We start from the raw sequence: 22,378 nt of genomic DNA, 5'->3' as shown, positions 1-22,378 counted from the left end.
TATAGTAACGTGGAGTCCGCGCGCGCAGAAGCCAAAATTCGCCGCTCACCCTTGTGCTTGCCGACAGCACAGAATTCCCTGCTTCTGTAAGCGCCGACTCTGTGCTTACGGTAAGCAGAGCCATGACATTGGGCCCTGGTACATGCTTGTGTCGTTTGCCATTCGGTGGTGTTTCTTGTGTGCAATAACACTGGTTCTCATTCGCATGAAAGGGATCAGACTAATTCGCCTCCCCTGCCCTCGCTTTGGGTAATGGTTAAAGTTGAACAGGTCCAAACAAGATGGCTACCAGTTCTGAAATCAGTTTTTTTTAATGTCGAGTTCCTTTTCCCGCGCATGATAACAGTCTATATGCAAGTATGCACAAAGATTGCAAGCAGAGAAGGGATATCATCAGAAATACCATGTCATGTTTTTGATTTCCCGAAAATTTGGCAGGAAGAGGCGGTTGATCAGTGAATGTTTTTGGCCGTAACTCAGCAGTAAACACCGAGTGCAATTGTCTTTGGTTTGCTTTGTATCTCCAATCATCATATTGAAATGTAAAAAATACATCTGCATTGGATCTATCACCCATCGTGTGCCCAACCAGAATTTGGAGGTGGCAAATCATGAGAACGTAATTTTTTTTAATTTTTTTTTATTTACTGCACGAACGTGGCAAAATGCGAACGCGGTACAAGCCAAGCCAGTTCATCCACAAAACACGCTACAGTGCGCAATTTTTTTTTTCTGTACACCAAAATTGCTACTGTCCGAAGTGGTTTTCAACGGGGAAATTGTTCTTCCAAATCGATTTAAAAAAAGAAGAAGCCATAAACAAATCATCTGGACATTTTTTGAGGATGGCAATTTTGATGTACAGGAAAAATTGCTTACCGTGCATGCATATAACAGAAAGGCGCAAAGATCACATTTCCTTCACAAACATCTTTCCCTTAAAAAAAACATCAGTAAAAAAAAGCAGTATCCCCAAAATAATACTGACATCAGAAACAAACAGTAACACTTATTTTCAAGCTCCTCTCTTTCCACCCGGCAAGTTTTTTTTGAATCCGTATCGATTAGTTTATCGAACGCAACTACATAATATATTTTCAAGTTCCTCTCGTTCCACCCAGCAAGATTTTTGAATCGGTATCGATTAGTTTATCGAACACAACTACATAATATATCGGGTCGTGTATGCTTGATCCTCGACAAACCAAAGTTGTGAGAATGCAGTCCCGGCGAAAAAAAAACAAAAAACAACCCAAAACCCCCAAAACCCCCATATATGTACGAAAGGGTACCAGTGAAGGCAACTCTTGGTTTTTGTCTTCTACATCGATCGGGGGAAACAAAAAGCACTCGAAAGGCTGGGTGAGCCAATCTGTGGTGGATTTCACAAAGAGTTAGGACTAGTCTTATCTCGAGTTAGGACCAGTTACTCGTCCTAACTTAGGACTAACCATGCAATTTGTATGTCTCCTAGGACTAGCTCTAAGTTAGGACTGGTCCTAAATCTTTGTGAAATCGACCCCTGGTACCCGATATGCTTTATGGGGATCAGAGTTATAATTTGAACTTTTGGAGCCGGTTCCCGACCAATCAGTATTTATCTTTCAACAATAATCTGTCTCCGCGATTTAATTAACGAGGTTTCAGCATTTTGGATTCACAACATTTTAAACACAAACATCATCTTGTTTTTGTTATGCGCGACTGGCAGAAGACAACACATCACGAAAAATATTGTATAGTTATTGGATAAAACACATTGATGGTGATTTTGAGAAATTTTGTTAAAATGACAGAAACATGATTATCAAAATTAATGGAGAGAGTTTTATTGCTACTGGATTTCAGGCCTGGAATTTCATCTTTGAGAGGGCAAGGCCGTTTTTATTTTGCAAAGGGCACTTCCATTGTAAAATCTTAAAGTCTTGTAAACTGTTGAAGGAGCATCAAGGCCAAGCAAGACCAGGGGCAAGATGCTGAGGCCTCCGTGGAATTCCAGGCCTGGGATTTAAGTCAAAACAGTAGACATACATATTAATTGTTATCCTTATTTAAAAGCAAGTGTAACTTGTAAGGTGAGAGTCGAAGCCACTCTATTTTTATTTGCCCCTTCCAATCATTCTTACGTTTTGCACGTTTTTTTAAACATTCGATCCACTACCACCAAGCTACCTCTGATCAAAATATAATAACATACCAAACTAGGGTCATGTCACTTTCATAAACAAGAAAGGTTGGGTGTTAAACGACAGATTTTCCTAAGCTTTTAAAGTTTTTTTTATAACCATGGAATTGAAACAATGATTAATTTCAAACAAAATGCTTTGCGCTTTTACAACTATTATATGGTTTGATACATACAACCATTTCATAAACAACAACCTTATCAATTCCTTGCTCACACATGCTTTTAGCAAGCTTTTTTTCATAGGGCACACCACATCTTTTGGACTTGAAACTTTCACTTCAGCCTTCGTAAACCAGGAGGAAATCATAAAAGCGAGTTTTTCCACGATTTAAATTCATACTAAGACAGCTAGCTTCACACATCATACTTATTCATATTATTTTCTGGACTTATTAATACAATTATATAGTATATATAGTTATGCGTTACAGGACGTCACAGTGTTTATGCAAATAGGTATTAATAATTACCCACAATTCCCTTAAAACACCCAAGAATATCACCGATAGAGGGCGCGTATGACAAAACACTAAGTATTACGTATTTGACCACACTCAAGAGCATTATTAATTACGTCTACACGTTTCACTATTAATTATTGGACATTTAAAATATAACATTAACACACATTAATGCCAGCATTTGTTGGGTTATTATCAAGTGGGGTTTGAAAGTGTATAAAGCATTTTTTTTCTTTTGCATTTATAGACGTTTTTTTTATCATCCCGGATTCAGATTTAGCATAGTTTGTTATTAATGTCTTGGATGACGTCGTGTTCAATCCAAACACTAATATTTGTGTTGCTTATAATTCTCTAAAGCTACGGACATTGAGTGTTTATTTATTATTTATTTTTGTAATAAGCATTTGTGCCAAGCACGTGTACAACAACGATCTTAAAATTTATAATTTTTCCCCATCGGGAATCAGAATTGCTGCTAAAATCTAAACAAAGTTAAGAACAACTAAAATTAATACGGTATAAATAATACGGTACTTATATTATAATAATAATATAAATAATACGGTACTTATATTATAATAATAATAATTTGGGGGGCTAATCATCCTTACTCGCAGCTAAGAGCTGAATTGCGAAGGACGCGGCTACAACGTGTTCGAGAAGCAGGCATGCAAGGGCGCATTCAGCTGCCAGCCACATCAACCCATTATGACCACGGAGCACAGCCAAGATCGAAAGTGTTTGTTTTTTTTTCCTAAAGGGAGGAAAACCGGATAGTCTGGGAAACCCTCGTGGCACAGCAGAGAGCCAACGCACAACTCAACTCACATATGGCCCCGACCGGGAATCGAACCGGGGTCACCTTGGTGAGAGGCGAGCGCTTTACGCACAAGCCAACCGTGCCACCCAAATTATGAAAATCATATTATATTATGTAAATCAGGTCATCAATATGTAAATCAGGTCATCAATATGTGAATTAGGTCATCAATATGTAAAGTAAGTCATTATTTCGAACGGTCATAAGCCTAGCTATATATGCGGCCATTTTGCGACCGAATTCAAATGCATCTTGGGAGAGGGATTTACATAATTATATCCACGTGTTTTATTAAAAGGACAACTGTGTGAAAGGTTTCGGGAATTTGACTTAAAGTTACACTTTTTCGAAATTACAAATTGCATGCATTGTCTCACGTATTGGTCTGTAAAGCTTTTATTTATTTTTTTTATTTAAAATTTGTAATACAAATTAATGGGCACATCATGTAAGAATTGCTATTTTAATCACGATGAGTACTGATCAGGGTATTAAAGGCAGTGGACACTATTGGTAATTACTCAAAATAATTATTAGCATAAAACCTTTATTGGTTACGAGTAATGGGGAGAGGTTGATGGTATGAAACAGTGTGAGAAACAGCTCCCTCTGAAGTGCCATAGTTTTCGAGAAAGACGTAATTTTCCACGAATTTGATTTCGAGACCTCAGATTTAGAACTTGAGGTCTCGAAATCAACCATCTTAACGCACACAACTTCGTGTGACAAGGGTGGGTTTTTTCTTTCATTATTATCTCGCAAGTTCGATGACCGATTGAGCTCAAATTTTCACAGGTTTGTTATTTTACGCATGTTTAGATAAACCAACTGTGGAGACCAGTCTTTGACAATTACCAATAGTGTCCACTGCCTTAAATAATACTAATGATGTTAAGGGCCTAGTTTCATGTGCGCTCTTGGTGGCAGCAGATAGGCTCGACCTACGTCACTGGAGGAACATGGAGCAAGTTTGAGTGCGCACATTTAAGTCGACTACTGACCGGCAACGTACATGCACAGTGACGCACTCGCTCGAACGACTGGGCGGTTTGGAAGCCTATCAGCCATCGGTACCGATTCGAAACAACACAGGGTGTGTTCGATTAGCTTCACTGGGTCTACCCCGCGGTGCTCACTCGGCTGAGCCCCTGACAAGAGCTAAACGAACGACCACTCACCGCGACGTCACGCACCTGGGGCCAGCCCCCAAGTGACCCACTCCACAAGCAGGGCACTGGGGGCTGACCCGGGTGAGCCCCTGGATTGACGTTAAAGCTATTCGAACGCACATGGGGCAGACCGGGGTCGACCCAGGGAAGCTAAACGAACGCACCCACATTGATTCCCGCCCTTTCGCTGGTTCCACTCTGCTTTTGAGCAAGACCACATGTTGTCGACCATAGAAGTCAACCAATGGTCGACCACCCCGGGTTCGAGCCAAAATAGTCAACCTTTAGTTCATGGTGCACACCCGAACTCAGTTGTTATGTCTGCTGCCACCAAATTTTCTCGTGTCTCAAATTATTTTCGTTAGTTAGGCTTACAAACAAAGCCCCTACCCTTCCTTGGTAAACTAAATCATTATTGTACTTGATACCAAGCAAAATGCATATTCTTATTATTTTGGGGCTTATTTTCGACTATACAAATTGCATAATTAATACCTATTGGTTTTTGCTCTATTTTAGACACTAATTATAATAAAAAGGACTCCCCAAACACCAAATAACAACCCCCAAATGTACAGTTATCTCACAGAAAAACTTCAAAAAATGCAGTACTTTTTTAAGTTGTTGTCTAACACTTATTGGAGTATACATTACTGAATACAATAGGCTTTGGAATGGCAGTGTACGAGTTACGAGTTTGGGGCAAGGTATATAAATACCCCGGTGAAAATTCATCTTTTTAATTATTATTTTTATACAATAATTTTGTACAGGAGTTATTGATATTTTTTTTTTCCTTTTTCAATATTATTAATTAAGGATATCGATTTCAAATATTTGTATATCTAACCATCAAATTTTCCTTGAGTATTCGTTTTTGCCATCTATAAGTATCCTTTTCAAAATCGAAGCTAAAATACTGGGTGATTCTAAATATACAAATTGTACACGGTGGTTAATTTTGTCTCATTATAACGATTAACATTTTTTTTCGTTATAAGATTTTTGGCAATCACATAATACACTTAAGTGTTACATTTCAGCATGCCTTAACATCAGGATTGTCCGCCATTATGGATAATCTAAAAATAGTAACGTAATTATTATTCGTTATAGTTATTCATTTTTTTGGTGACAACGGCTGTTGCATGTAATAATATATTTATAACGTCATTGCACTCGCATAGATACATTTTTTTCACGAAACAGTTGTTAACAGCTGAAACGTCCACTCGAGCGAATTGCATTTTCCTTTTTTAGTTACTGTAAACGTTTCTTAAACAGGTAAGCTATAGTAATTGCTCTGATTTAAAACCCAATTTTCATCGCGCATATTAATTTTTTACATCCGAATGCAAACACTATTAATCTGAATTTTATAGCTAAATCATTCCTGACGCCATGTCCTTTAATATTCCCGAGCTCTGCTTTTGCTTCTAAAAATCTTTAAAAAAAAGCTCTGCTATTGTTTTGTTAAAATCTTCGCTAAAAATTCGAAGTGAAGGGTTGAAACGTAAAATTATATAAGCACCTTATGTCATCCAATGACAATGGTGATCATTAAGAAAAGTCATTCATACTTTCTGAGTCATCATGTAAACACGCAATAACCTGCTCCTTTTATCTTTGATAAGGAAACATAAAACGCAACAAAAATAATAACTATGATAAAAATTCCCTTTTAATACTTTTCTTTTGTCTACTAATTGGTCCATTGTTCAGAATACTATAGTCACACGCCATTTTGAAAACGAATAAATAAATGGGTTCAAACTTGCTCCTTCTAAATAATTATAATGGTTCAAATTTAAATACATAATTGTAGTATGACTTTTCGTTTTGAAAAGCTTTATTTGTATAACATAATTATTATGAAATTCAGGCCTACTTGTTTTATACTGCGATTTATTATCAATGGGAGAGTTTGGAACGCTTGGTGGCAGTAGACATACCATGCAAGTGTGCTGCCACCTATCGTTCCAAAAGCCTCTCTCATTGAAACACCTTTTCCAGCAGTAAGAGAATACATGTATCTTCATGAGGAAAGTTTAGTCAGCACATGGTGCCCTATGCGTCAATCTGTACAGAAACCGAAGACCTTAGAAAAACTCAACAGCGGTGTACACACAAAAATAATAGCATTCACTCAATGAAGGGCGCCACCGCCCGGTCTTTTCAAAACTCATTTTGGAAGGAAGAGAAGCTTTTGAAATTTTCCGTTTACACAAAACTGTTGATCTATCTCGGAAGGCAGGTTTATATTTTCTTTTAACATTTTTCATATGTTAGTTGTGGTGTCAACCAATGAAGGAAACAGTTATTTTTCTGGAAGGTGAAATTAAAAGTATTACCTTTATAAAAACACATTTCATTCACGATAGTCGAATAATCGTATCCGAAACAAGTAACGATTCGGCTTTGTTACGGACATGAAATACATTTAGAAGGTAAGGTTAGTACCTTTGAACATTAGATAGGTTCTTAAAGAACTTGCCATTGAGTTAGAAGTATTTAACGCTTTTGTTAAAGTTTTAATAGCATTTCGCTCATGATAGTAATGCCAAAGAATCGATGCTATAATAACCGGAACCGTATACAAGTATCGACACATCAAACGACTTTCGTGGGCCACCTTTGTGTCAGCTTAACCACTTGTTAAACAACAGAAGGTACACGCACATAATATAAGTAGAAATAAATAAATAAACGTTTCTGCAAATTGAAACTTCTTTTTGTTTATGCACATAGTTCGTAGACCTACTGCATTGTATAATTATAAATCTTTGGTCAATCTGGTTTCCTTAAACAAATGCCGCACAATTTATTCTGTCCCAATTATTATAAGAGCACATCTCATACACAAAACTAGCCTTGAGTCAAGACGCAGAACAGTTTACCACTGACGGCTTTACATAAAACAGCATGCTGTCTTAGCATCAACAGCGTATTGACGTGCGGCTACACAAGTTGTTCGTCGTCTCCACCACACACCCGCAACTTTTGAACAAATCTCAATAAAAAGGCATTTTCTGGCAAAAAATCTTCACCAAAATCTTCTCACATTCCCGAATAAAAGTCTGTTAATGTTAACTGATACTTAACTTAAAAAAAAACAAAGAAAGGAAGGAAAACATTATAAGAATTTGAGAACACTTTTTAAGTAGACCAGAAATTTCCTTAAAGGAAACAATACGAAGAAGTACATTCGTAACGAAATGCCGACGGCATAACGGACAAAAAACTCAAAACATAACACACAGATAAGGCATTCTTTTTTAAAAACATTCATTTAAAAAAGTTGTTTTAAAAAACGTCTCTCATTTTAAAAAAGCGTCCGTTTCAACGTCCATCATATCAACCAAAAATGTATTTTGTTTGTGTTTGTTGTTTTGTTTTGTTTTGGAGGAATGCAAACAATGAAAACATCGCGTTTTATTGTCGGTGTTAAAATGTACACTTCTATAGACGATGTGACCTATGTTTACTCTGTTGAAAAAAAAAAAAAACACTGTAGAATGTATACGTCATGTTTCGCCGGGCAAAAAGAGTCGCAGTCATGGTAAGATTGCGTACACTTTCTAGCTGGCTGCCAAAACACAAAGGTTTTGCCCGGCGGTATGCGCGCGAATCATGTTATGATTTTCGTGTGACGTCAGAGGTCACATCGTCTATAGTATACACATAATGAATGTTTATGAGTGCAATGGTGCGAATATGTTCATGAGTTGAAAGATGGAATGTTCTATTCAACGAGGCGGAGCCGAGTTGAATGGAACATTCCAGCTTTCAACGAATGAACATATTCGCACCATTGCACGAATGAAAAACATTCATTATTTGTTTTATATAACATCCAAGTAGAACTTTGTCATTTTGATTGAAAGAAACAACTTTCAAAACAAACAATTTCAACTGTAGAAGCCGAATGCTAGTAATTTTACAATGCCTTCTTGCAGTAACACCTGCTGCGTTACCAAAGACACGCGCACGCATTGATGTTTTTACTCAGCTTTTTCGTTCCATCCGAAAAGTACCATTGCACGCTGGCAGCGTGCCAGCGTGCAATGGTACTTTTCGGATGGAACGAAAAAGCACGGCGAGTGAGTCAGCGTGCAATGGTACTTTTATTTGCTATCACGTGACGGACAATCCTCCAATCAAATGGCAAGGATCTGCTTGGGTGTTATATAATACTAACTATTCGATGGTGTCCAACTTTGTTATTACACCAGAATGTATACAACACCGTCAATGATGCGACTAGCAGTCAGAAACAAAAGTGTAAAATGACAGTGTACTCACAGTGTCACACCTATAGAGTGTTTAGCGGTAACACAATAGGATTTTTAATAAAAACCTTGGTTGTTAAAAATTAGCTTTAACTGACGAGCCTGGTTTTTTTTTACCCTTACCTTTAACAAATACAAATGAACGCAGTTCTCCTTGCCTTCAAGATCATCGGTAAAATAATTGTTGCCAACTGGCGTTGGCCAATTGGCAAAAACTGTGTACAGAAATATTTTAAATTAGGATCAGGGTAAAACGACTACCCAATATCCATAAGAATTCAACAAGTTTCTAATTTTGTTTTGTTTTACTTTGGCACGTGAACAACCAATGGTTTGAGAGTTTAAACAAGTTGGATGAATTCGCAAAGCAGACTGATCCATATAAAGGGACAGTCTGCTTTGCGAATTCATCAAGCTTTGATGCAGACCAATGCTAAGGGACTTCCCTTTCAAATGTTAAGACTGAAATTCAATCTAATCTTGAAACTAGGGACACAATCATCTGCAATTATTGTCTCTGGTTGCAATTGCAATCGATTAGAAGTAGATTTCAATCTAAAACTTGAAGATAATTGTCACTCTGGGCAACATTTACAGGCAACTTTGAGGCAGCGTAACCAACTGCACTGTCTACACAAGGACGACTTCGTCATTAAGGACGACTTCGACATTACAAAAGACACTGTTTTAGCTGTAACTCGCTACCCACAGAAAACTGAAATGTGAATAATATTCCTTATTGGAGATTGCCTGGAACTGGTTGCCTATATAAATTGCCTAGTGCGAACTGGCCAAAACTATCAAACCACGGTGGAGGTAGAGTTCCAGAATTTCCTTTCTCATTCTTCTTCCAAATCATGATTGACTCGTCAGAAATGCGCAGCAAAAACAATTACTTTTAAACAAAATTAAAATAACTTTACATTAATGTACATCCATGAGAAGTTTACATAATAATGTCGCGGCTGTTCAAATACTGCTTACCATAGTGATGGCAAATTGGACTTTTAATAAGTCTTGTTGACCTCGGACCTGTGACGTCACGGTGATTTCTCTTCTGAGGACGCTGAGGAGTCTTCCTCTTCTTCGTCGTCCCTGGTTCCCGGATCGCTGCCCTTGGCTTCCTGTTTCTCTTCCGGTGTGGAACCGTCTTTGGACTCCCCGGACTCCAGAGTTTCGGGCGTGCTGTGTGACGTATGCTCTTCGCTGACGCTGCCGACCAGTGAGACTTGACCCGAGGACCCACCAAGCTCCAGCCTGTTCCCCTGCAGCCAATAGTGGACCGTGCTGTCGATCACGTGGCGGAAGTGACGCATGACTCTGTTGCCGATTGACTCGTACGGCTCTGGCATGACCTGTTTATTGCAAAGTGTTCACAGACTCAAAATTAACTCATTATACCATGAGTTAGGAAAGAACTTGGCGAGTTTATTTCAGTTTAACGGCACAGGATACTATTTGCAAAATAAATTGTTAGCATAAAAACTTACTTGGTAACGAGCAACAGAGAGCTGCTGATAGTATAAAACATTATGAGAAATGGCTCCCACTGAACATGGAGCTAAAAGTAATGTTGTTTTTAAGAAAGAGGTAACTTCCCACTTACGTTAAATTACCTTAGGCCTGACACATTTTTAAGGCATCTGAAAGCACACAAAATGTGCACTAAGGGTGGCTTTTTTTTCACTATTCATTCTCTTGCAAAGTCGATGACCAATTGAGTCCAACTTTTCAAAGATTTGTTACTTTATAGAATAATACTTGGATACACGTGAAAACACTGTTCTTTGAGAACCACCAAAGGTGTCCTGCCAGTGCCTTTTTAAAATAAAGTTTGTCTTTGGGATGGTTACAATATGAAGGGCCCTAGACTTTCCTCAATCTCAGCCTCTTGTTTTCCAATGCGCAGTATCGCCTTGTAGAGCTGCTTCTCTACCGTGGTGTGAACACCCCTACTCTGAATGGTACCGATCAGCTCAAGGTCAAGCTGATCAAGAATCTCCTGTCTCGCTGTGACTACGTCACTTCCGGAATCAACCATAAATTCTAAAAATAGGGGAGGGGGAAAGAAGAAGTTGCGTTTCATGTTTCATCAGGTTTATAGCTCAGTGGTTTATTTCCCTGCCGCTTACCTGTGTAAGACCCCGATTCGAATCCCACCTCAGACCGAAGCCTTGGTTGTGGACTAGGTTTCTAATCCCTGATGGCATGGGTTTCCCTTTTTAAAGGGTTTCCTCCCACATCTAAAACTGGGCATTGATTCATCTCGTTTATTATGCATTCCGCCTTTGCCGCTTATATAGTGCAATGGGATAAGTTATATAAACGTTCTCTACGACCATGGTTTAGTTAGTTCGTGTGGCGGTGTCGCATGCAATTATGTCATCTATGCAATACTATCCGAAGGACATTATTGCATATGCAATAATGTTTGCCGGACAGTTTTGCATAATATTATGCAATCGTGTCCGCCCGGACGCTGCCGCATAATGCGATTATGTCCGCCCGGACACATTTGCATATGCAGTTGTGTCCGCTCCCGTGCAAAACCGTCATGAATGACATCGGAAATAATCGGCTGTTGGGTTTACGTGAATATTCATGCTGCATATACGTAGGTTCAGTGCAAGCACGCTCGCTTTCGCGCGCACATACATGTACAATCGTGTACATGTCCACCGGACGGTTTTTGTATAGCCCCGGGCACGATTGCATATGCAACAGTGTCCGGAGTGGACAGTATTGCATATCTGACAGCGGCACTGTTGAAAAGTTGTTTATTTCTTTGGTTGGCACGTGACGGGCGACTAATGATGGACACAATCAAAGAGGGCGCTGTGCGTTTTGGGTGATACGAATTTATACGATAGAAATAGTCAAACAAACTATTATCACTAAAGTGTAACTCACTTATAAGTGTTTTTGTGCTTGTCTGAACAATATTAAAAATCCTGTAAAAGGGCATTTCCTAACAGCAAAATTTCCTAATTTTAGCCCCATGCCACCAAACTTTCCATTAATGTGCAAGACTCACCTTCGACAAAGGAAAGACTGTCGGGCTTGTTGGATTTGAGCGTGGCTTGTATGCAGAGGAAATCATACTTAGCGCCCTCTAGCGCTGAGGGCTTGCCCCAGTATCCAATAGCAACGGGAACTTCTGCTTCCAGTTCCTCTATTCTTCGTCTCTTTCTGAGCTTTGGTACTGATTGGGGAAAACAAATGTAACAAATGGTTGAATGGGTGAAAGAAGTTTATAATAGTTTTTCGGGGGATCTTTGAAGAGTGATTATACCATAACAGAGATATTAATTCCGGGCTTACCCTTACTTATACCGATGTGTGTAGGCACTGTATACGCGGCACTTTCCCAGGGATATACTCGGTGGGATTCAAACTCAAGACCTTTGCCATTATTGCGCAGTGTGTTGTAAAACTACAATTACAACACTAATGTGCCTGTTCTAAAATCATAGACTAGCACATGGGTCTAATTTCTTAGAGCTGCGTATGTATACAAAAATGCTTTAAAAAATGTCTGCTGAGCAAAAATGAATAAGCAGGGACCAGTCACAAACTATGTATAAGTGGCTGGTAGCCTCTTTCTGCGTAAAAGCAACACTGTTTTGTGCAGAAATACAACTCTTTGAAATTTCCCCCTGGATATGAACTTTACATGAAATCCCATGTCTAACTATAAGGGTCCAATTTCAACAAGCTTGCAAGCATAAAATCATACTTAGCACTGTAACCATCGCTTATCAAAAACATATTAACAGCAAAAATTCCATGAAGATTATATTGCACCGACCTATGCCTTACCCGGAGTGGTTTGCTTAGATAATTTAGCAAAGATAATTTCTAAGCAGATTATTCCGATTAACAGCTTCATACAACTAAGCACACTCTTATTGCCACATCTTATGAAGACGGTTCCTTAACAGAAGAGTTGAAACAGCCATGGGGAGCAATCCGGGAACCAATGAAGAAGACGAAGAAGAGGAAAACTCGTCAGCAGAGAAACCACTGTGACATCACAGGTCAGAGGTCAACAATACAAATATTTCAGTTAACCATCCATTTCATAAAGATCGGAGCAAATTCTATTATGTCATGTTGTTCATAAAGACTTTGTTTCCTTTTCAACCACGGTACAGATATAACTTATTTATTATAAAAAAATATATATATATAAATTGAACATCAAAGTAATCTCGCCAGCCAGGAGTTGCTTCAGAATGCAAAAAATTCACTCTTTTGGTAAACATCGAGGTGACATAAACATGCTGGTCTAACTAAAAACTAAATAGCTTTCATCTGACTCTGATGTGGGTCTGGACCCGATCCATTTCTGGGTCAGAATGACCCGGGATCTGTGCCAAAATGACCCAGAAATGGTTCAAATAACACAACATCGAATTTGAATTCCATCCCTTGACAACTTCTCTCGAGTTTAATAGCCTGTGACCCGAAATAGGCCAGACCATCTGGCACCTGGAATCCGGGTCAATTCTGACACTATTATTTTTACAGCACGCATAATGGCTTTAAATTCAAGCTTTCTGGCTTAACACGACCAAACACTGTCTTTTAGAAACTTGAACACGTGGACTCGAGTTTTCTAAAACAAAAGTTTAAAGCATTAAGAGCCTATTTGAAAAACTGTGATTGGAAATAATATGACAACAACAAAACAAGAAGAACCATGTTAAATCCTTTCTCGTCACAGAAACCTGTAACTGTTTGGTAAAGTAGCTTAGATAAAGCGACATTTCACCTAAAAGTGCAACTCTTGGCGTCGCAATTCAGTGTTTCGGACGTCAAATCTTTACAAACAATCTATTGTTCACAAAATGTCGATATTGTCCTGCGATGCCAACATTCAATTAACCGAATAGTTCACCTGGTGGTACGAACCTTTACACCGCATCGGGCTGCAATGAATCACGGTGAAATACACACCCATTGATTTTCAACTTATCGCTTTTGGGCACCCTACTCAAAAAGAAGAACACCAAAGGCTGTTTGGACTGTTCAGTTATGGCCAATGGTATATCACCACTTGTATTCAAATCACCTTGCATCACTGTACGAAATAACAGACTGAGTAAAAACGGCACGCCGTAGCACTGCGATTTAGTCAATCTTCTACCACCACGTTTATCCGACATTCCTTGGCCGTTGCTCGCGTCGAAGACACGGCGTGTGGAAGACGGTTCGTGCATGCCACCCGTCGAACTACACGTAAACAAATTAACGGTGCGAACAACAATTTTTGAGAAAACCATACCTGCGCTTAAAATAACGGCGGCGATACGTGTATTAATATTGCCATGCGCGCTGTAGATAGCCATACGGTCAACCCGATATACATTTTCGGTATTGACGAGACAGAACTTAAACCTTGCGCAAAAGAGGTTCGGGTCAATATATAAAAAGATCTTGCCCCTTAGGCGAGAGATGACCGGGTCAGTTTGGGGACAGGTCATCGCTAGGCTTGAGAGAGAAAGAGAGAGACAGAGAGACGAAGACATAAATGCAAATGGGGCTTATTGCCAAGTGTGATTGCAATTGCGCCTGTAGCTGTTGGGGGAAAACACAGGGGTGTCGGGTGCAAAGAGGCTGGCTATGGATGTTGTTCCAAGGTCCGGTTTTCCAGATATGAATTAAGTATTACATTTCGCACTTTACTTTAAGAAGAAGAATATGAGATGGGGAAGTTGAGGTGAGGATAGGGAATTATGACAGCGAAGATAGATATTATGTTGTTGTTGACTATGATTGTGATTATGATGATGATCATCATAGATGATAAAGCCCTTTTTACACACGAGAGCACTTTAGCAAGGGTCTCTTGATAACATTTTATTAATGGTTGCTAAATGTTTACAAAAAAATGCACCTCGTCTGAAAGGACGACAATTTAATTTGCTGTACCGTCCACTAGCCGGGGGCTTGGGATGGAGTGGGCGGGGGAGGGGGGGGGGGTCAATTAGCGAAAGGGGCGGTTATTGTTGGGATTCAAAAGGCGGGAACAATGCCGACGCACAGCTGATGGTGTTGACAACAAAAATAAACACAAACAACAACAACACCACCAACGGGAAAAGTTGTGACGCAACATGAGCAGTCTAAAACCGCAAAAAAAACATCAAAAACTCCCACAAAAACACAAACACGACGAACGACAAATGAAGTGAAATCATGAAGAGGTGACGTGTGTATTGCAGTTCGAACAATTCACCCATACACGAGCGAACATGAATAAACATCTCACCCAAACAATCAGTGAGGAAATACCGAAAACATTGACGAATGAACTGTAGATGGACACATTTTACATTAAATTTACAATATTCAATTCATAAAAAAGGTCATCAAACAACACGCTAATAACGTTAATAACAAAAACAACAACAACAAGCAAAGAGAGAAACGAAATCCATCTTCTAGTCTGATATCTTCATAATTGTACATTGGGGACTTGCGTCTCTTTATATAAACACACATACAAAATCCGAGACTGGTTTTAAATCGTATTAGTTCCCGTAACTTCATCCAAGCATAAAGGGATGTATTTACGGCAAGGAGGATGTTTTGCATGCAAAGCAATAGGGAGCAGAAGAAGATGGACTGAACTCTGTGTGAACCCTGCGTCTCAGCTTAGCGGTCAGTTGCCAATGATGCGGTTTCCATAGGCTACGCATCTTACGATCGATTTGTGTTGGGAGATGGGGTTGGCTACTGAACTATGGTTGCGGAGTCCATGCGGATTGCTTTATGCAACTGGACATTGAAAGACAAACTCTTAATTTTCAACGCCTTCACGCCAAGTGACAATCTAGGGTGGGGGATGGGGGTGAGGACTGGGATAGGGGAGACAGTGGTATGTGTGGCTGTGTGGTGATGGCTGGGGGGGGGGGGGGGGTGACCTTTCGATTAGTAAAGTACGAGCAGTATGTCTTGGTAATTATTTCGTTTGTACTGAACTGTTCATGGTGACCATGTGGATTGCTGTATGCAACTGGACATCACTTGAAAGACAAACTCATAATTTTCTATCCCCCCTGGTTTTTACCACGCGAGGTGACAATCTAGGAGGGGTGCGGTGGGGATGATGTAATACGAAAGGGCACCCAAGAGGTACTTAGTGGCGGGGGGGGGGGGGTAGTTTGACCTCTCAAAAACAGTTGCTCTCGGTTATCAATATTTAAAAACGTTTTACTGTTGGAGAGTAGTCGGATACCATCAAGCTCCTTCGTGGCACTCTCTGCATGATGGCGACTGGGTGACAAATTCGAATTTAAACCTCACCCGAAACATCTTATTGAGCATGTAGAAATTGACCATTCGTGTAAATAAACCCTTTCTTTCACAGCTTCTGTTTTACTACTCTTCATATGCATTTTATCCCCACGCGTGCATACTTCAAACCGTTTGAGGTTGGTGCCCGACGTATTTTTAACAGGTCAATAAGTCTGACATAGACAGCGTCATGTCCTTGATCATTTTAACGATCGCTGGTAGCTCGCGAAGAACAACTTGTTTCACTTGGGCCTTGTGCTCAATCGCCTTTGAACCGATTGACGACGTAGCATGGAGAGCACACCATAGTGTAAGGGATGGGGGGCTGTCTGTGGTTCGGTATGGCGTCCAAGCTATATACCGATAGACTCGCCGCCACAAGGGGGAAAGCTAACCCCGACAGTCGGGCCGTTTCCTCTCCCGAGAGGACCAAAGGGACACGGTCAGAAATATCTCATCGGTCGTCGAACCTACTTAATAATAATTGTTTAATAATTAATTCGCATAACTATTATTATTAATGAAAACATTGTTTCTCTCCTTCTGTATTCTGGAGATGAACTTGCGATTATAATACTGACCTGAAAAGTGAGACAAAATCCAAGCTACTGCTTGGATGAATTTCATTTAATATTGACATGGGTTACTTGGAAACGACAGTTTCAAACAGTATCAATAAATCATTGGAAGTTATACCTAGCGTTCCTGCGATGTGGCAAAACTAATGACCCAATCACAACCACGATATGACACAATGGCATAAGGATTGGTAAAGTTCTTGGTGTCTGTGTTCCCATAACAACGTCATCGTTTTTACACCATTAGGCCTATATTTACAATGATATGCCATCGACTAATAAAACAAAACTGCAGATTTTAATCAAAACGTCCTAAAAGTTCCCTGAAATATCAAAAACCCACAAGGGGACACTGACTGGATATATACTAATATTAATAAATAATTAATATGGCTAAATCGATTTAAAAAAAATCGTCATCGATTTAAAAAAAAATCGTCATCGAAAAAAACCACAAAAATGGCAGCTTCGTCAAAACAAACTAAAATTTAATTACTCAAAATAATTATTAGCATAAACCTTACTTGGTAACAGTAATGGGGAGAGGTTGATAGTATACAAATATTGACTGCTTCGAGTGCCATGGTTAAAACTATGACTCCCGAGGTGATCCCCGGAGCATTCTATTTTCCCGAGGCGAATCCGAGGTGATCCCCGGAGCATTCTATTTTCCCGAGGCGAAGCCGAGGGAAAATAGAACGCTACGGGGATCACCAAGGGAGTCATAGTTTTAACCATTGCACGAGTAAAAGCAGTCAATATTTGTTTTATAACACCCCAAACATTTCTAAATATTGTACTACTATTATTAAGTTACAGACCTGAATGCTACAATCCACGGACGACGCGAATACAAAAACTTTTACTGTGCTGCATGTAGTGTCGTGCAATCCGAAATGGTTACAGACTATTAATTAATGGAGTGACAAATAATTTTCCACGAGTTTGATTTCGAGACCTCTTATTTAGAATTTGAGGTCTCGAAATCAACCATCTAATTGCACACAACTTCGTTTGACAAGGGTGTTTTTTTTTTCATTATTATCTCGCAACTTCGACGACCAATTGAGCTCAAATTTTGATAGGTTTGTTATTTTATGCATATGATGTGATACACCAAGTGAGGAGACTGGTCTTTGACAAGTACCAATAGTGTCCACTGCCTTTAAGGGCTATAGATATCTTAGTTGGAAGAGTGCCGGCACGTTGAACCGGAGATCGTTGGTTCAAATCCCACTCAATATATATATATTTTTTAACATCAGATTCAAAACAACTCAACTAATACAAATTCAACATCTGCATCGATGGTGTTGTGCAACTGTGATCTGCTTCAAATCACCTCCTATATTGGGCGGGTCAATGCACTCTATCACCAAAATGAGTGCCACGCCCCCTCACACCTGAATGTTAACACGACCTCTTATGGCAGGTGAAAAGAAAAGAAAACAATTAGGTTTGTAAACAAGGCTTTTTGTGCCTGATGATTGATGGGTAATGACGGCATGATGTGCAGCTTTCGACAAATATTTTGTCCAAAGTTGACGGCTACAACTACGGCTACGTCTGTTGCTAAGGGTGTTGCCAAGGACGCCATACGTCAACGCACGATGGCGCGGAAATCTAGCCATAGCTGTAGCTGTAACCGCCAATTCGATTACGGCCTGGGTTTCTAATGGCGCTAAATCCCATTTTATTTTATTGATCCTCTTTTTTGACGTCTAATCGAATACAATAAACCTACCTGGTTGTTTTGATGCCCTTATAAATTGGTATCTTAATGCGTGTTATACTTGTTTATGCCACTGACGAAAGTCCTGTAATTTCTATAAATGGACATGTTTTTGTTCGTACTTGTATATAGAAGGTCCGGTTTGGATCAAAGCCAAGCCCACTACATCTACCTTTATTTATAGGCCTATATAAAAACCTATTAAAGTACATACGAACTACACATCAGAATATTAAAGGAACTGAACACTTTTGGTAATTACTCAAAATAATTATTATCATAAAACCTTACTTGGTAACGAGTAATGGGGAGAGGTTGATGGTTTAAAACATTGTGAGAAACGGCTCCCTCCGAAGTGACGTATAGTTTTCAAGAAAGAAGTAACTTTCCACGAATTTGATTTCAAAACCTCAGATTTATAATTTCAGGTCTCGAAATCAAGCATCTTAAAGCACACAACTTCGTGTGACAAGGGTGTATTTTCTTTCATAGTTATCTCGCAACTTCAACGACCGATTGAGCTCAATTTTTTTGTTATTTTATACACATGTTGAAATACACCAACTGTGAAGGCTAGTCTTTTGACAATTACCAATAGTGTCCAGTGTCTTTAACCATTGAGTAGATAACTCGATCAAGATTCGAACAGATACAGTATCCTGGTTTACCGCCAAATTAAAATGGCAATCAGTCTTGTCTTATAGGAGATAGATGCATTCAACGGTTGACCTTTACGACACCGGTTATTCCCCCACCACTCGCAAACACCTTCTTCTCCACACATAATTATTCCACTTTCCACACGCCAATCATGATCAAAACCCAACTAATTAAATGACTTACTGCGCTCGACGGGGCCGAAGTGCCACATGGCGGAGCACGAAATCCGGAAACAAACAATTTTGTTCTTTCCTTGGCTGCTGAGGGTTCAAAAGTTGACAGTCATGGAGCGACCTTGACGGTAGATTGACTGTCTTTTGGGATTGTAGTTCATCACCTGTTTTCGCCTTAGAGACACGGTGGCATATTAAAAAACGGAGAAGGGCTTCTTGTGTCACCGGCGAGGGTCTACCCCGAGTCCAAAGATCCGTGAACTCAATTTCAAAGTAGGTTACGAGATTATCCAATTCAATATTTTGATGAGGTTGGATAATTTATAGGGATTGTTTGTTTGTGTTTTAGTTTCGTCCTCCTTGCACAAGACAGTTCATTGCTCTATGCTTCACTATATCTGCTCAGCGGCACACTGCTCTGCTGAACGACGTCCCTAGATGGCGGTGGGTGTGTTTAAAGGGCGATGTCACACGAGGCAATTTGCAGGCAACCAGGTCCAAGCAATCTCCAAGAAGAGAATCTATTCTCATGTTCACACAATTATTCTTGAGGATCATAAGACAGTGTTTAAAAGAGTTATGCATGTGCTACCAAAGTGTGTGCTGTAGCATGCACTGCAGTTGGTTGCCTCACAGTTGCCTAGCGTACATTGCTCAAGGGGGCGTGGTGTACCTTCATTGTGTCTTTATTGTGTGCTCGGCATCTCAGGAATTCTGTAGAGCATTTTCTATTAAAGCAGATGGGGAGGGGGAGGGGGGTACTTTGGCACAATATGAATATAGGAATGTGAACTTCGGGAGGGGGGGGGTACCCTCTGCCCAACGAGCATGGTGGTTTCGTCGTGAAGTCAATGGTGTCTGACTAATGACCCCATGACAATTGTCACATCCACACACTAATCAGGACATTTAATTGGAAAGTTTTGATTATCAGTATTTGGTATCCTCTTTGACCCTATGATAATATAGGCCTAGTTTTGGATTCATTTATTGTTTACTTCTTAAGATTTTATTCGAGCCTTCTAAGGGGTAGGCTATTTATATAAATATGAATAGTGATTGACCAAAGGCTCAATAGAAGTTAACTTAAAGGCAGTAGACACTATTGGGAATTACTCAAAATAATTATCAGCATAAATCCTTACTTGGTAATGAGTAATGGGGAGCTGTTGATGGTATAAAACCTTGTGAGAAACGACTCCCTCTAAAATAACGTAGTTTTCGAGAAAGACGTATTTTTTTCACGAATTTGATTTTGAGACCTCAGATTTAGAAGTCGAGGTCGCGAAATCAAGCATCTGAAAGCTTACAACTTCGTGTGCGAGGGTTTTTTTTTTGTCATCGTTATCTCGCACATACGATGACCGATTGAGCTCAAATCTTCACAGGTTTGTTTTTGTATTCATATGTTGAGATACAGCAAGTGAGAAGCAAGTGACCTGATTCTGACTACCCTAACGTGTAACCTCGACTGACCCGCTAACAGAACAGCGCCACCATGCGATGATTACAATCAGATCTTCAATTTCCACGATGGCGTTAAATGATAGGACAAATTAACCTATAGGAGTCATAATCCATCAAAATAACCAAAACGTTATCTGCAAAAGGAGGAAAATAACAACCACAAACATACATTCAAATGACCGTAGCAATAAAAAAATAAAAATAAAAAAAATAAGAGAAGGAAAAAATGTGCAATAATGATATTAGTTTTAAATTCCAAGTCAATTAAAGCCAGCGTAATAGTCCCTTACCAACCAAATAAAAGCATCCCCCCTTTGACGCTAATAATTATATCAAAATTTAACCTTGTACATTTTATTCACGAGTATTTTTTTCCCTGCGAAAACAACCCTATATAGCCGACGTATTTATTTAAAGGCACCGGACACCTATGGTTACTGTCAAATACTAGTATTCTCACTTGGTATATCCCAACCGATGCATAAAATAATAACACCTCTCGTTTTTTGTTTACTCATTTGGTCATCAAAAATGAAAAAGAATAAACATACGTTACTTCGCAGAGGGAGTCGTTTCTCGCAGTGTTGTATGCAGCTCCCCATTGCTCGTTACCAAGTAAAGTCTTTACGCTAAAGCGGTAATATTTTGAGTAATTACAAAAAAAGTATCCAGTGCCTTTAAAAAATACCCAGACCTCGCAGTCAAATTATAACTAATTCCGTCTCTGATAAACGGCGTATCTACAGAGTATCATCGAAAACAGGCCACCCTCGAAACGGGGTGACGTCATGGTTGCGACAGCAACGAGATGTCATCAAGACGGTTTGTGTGTAGAATGGGCGGAAAGAGCTGTGTTGGCTTTTTATGCAATAGTGCATGGCGCCCCTAAACGATCACACAGTGCAGCTATCTCCCGCTCTCTGCATGTTTTAAAACTGAGAATTATTTCTTCGTTATTATTCAAAGACACTGGACACTATGGGTAATTGTCAAAGACCAGTCTTCTTACTTAGTGTACATATGCATAAAATAACAAACCTGTGAAAATTTGAGCTCAATTGGTCATCGAAGTTGCGAGAGAATAATGTGTGCTTTCAAATGCTTGATTTCAAAATCAAATTCAAATATTATTTTAGTGAGAAATTACTTCTCCCCAAAACTACGTTACTTCAGAAGGAGCTGTTTCTCACAATGTTGTATACATTATTATCAACAGCTTTCCATTGCTTGTTTTGTTTTGCTAATATATACCAATAGTGTCCAGAACTGGACACTATTGGTAATTACTCAAAATATACATTAGCATACTAAATTACTTGGTATTGAGCAATGGAGAGCTCAGTATAAAACGTTGTGTGTATCCCAACATGCATAATAACAAATCTAAAAGAAAAACCCTTGTTGCACAAAATTGCGTGCTTTCAGGTGCCTATACAAAGGGCTTCAGGCCTGAAGTGTTTAATAATTTGTTTTTCAAATACTATGTTACTTCAGAGGGAGCCGTTTCTCACAATGTTTTATACTATCAACAGCTAT

The 22,378-nt window shown here is 39.4% G+C and overlaps 1 protein-coding gene across 1 annotated transcript; it reads right to left on the bottom strand.

Moving 5' to 3' along the window:
- Positions 1-8,768: 8,768 nt before the first annotated feature.
- LOC117289415 lies at positions 8,769-19,590 on the bottom strand. The gene is made up of 4 exons (XM_033770533.1): positions 19,386-19,590; positions 11,965-12,132; positions 10,807-10,976; positions 8,769-10,285 (listed from the first exon to the last, which is right to left on the bottom strand). The coding sequence occupies exons 1-4, from the start codon at positions 19,411-19,413 to the stop codon at positions 9,971-9,973; spliced, it is 681 nt and encodes a 226-aa protein (XP_033626424.1). The 5' UTR covers positions 19,414-19,590; the 3' UTR covers positions 8,769-9,970.
- Between the last annotated feature and the right edge of the window lie 2,788 nt (positions 19,591-22,378).

Source organism: Asterias rubens, chromosome 4 (assembly GCF_902459465.1).
Source record: "Asterias rubens chromosome 4, eAstRub1.3, whole genome shotgun sequence".
In the NCBI taxonomy this organism is placed as follows: Eukaryota; Metazoa; Echinodermata; class Asteroidea; order Forcipulatida; family Asteriidae; genus Asterias; species Asterias rubens.
The sequence above is the reverse complement of the archived record's forward strand: the minus strand, read 5'-3'. Positions and strand labels throughout refer to the sequence as shown.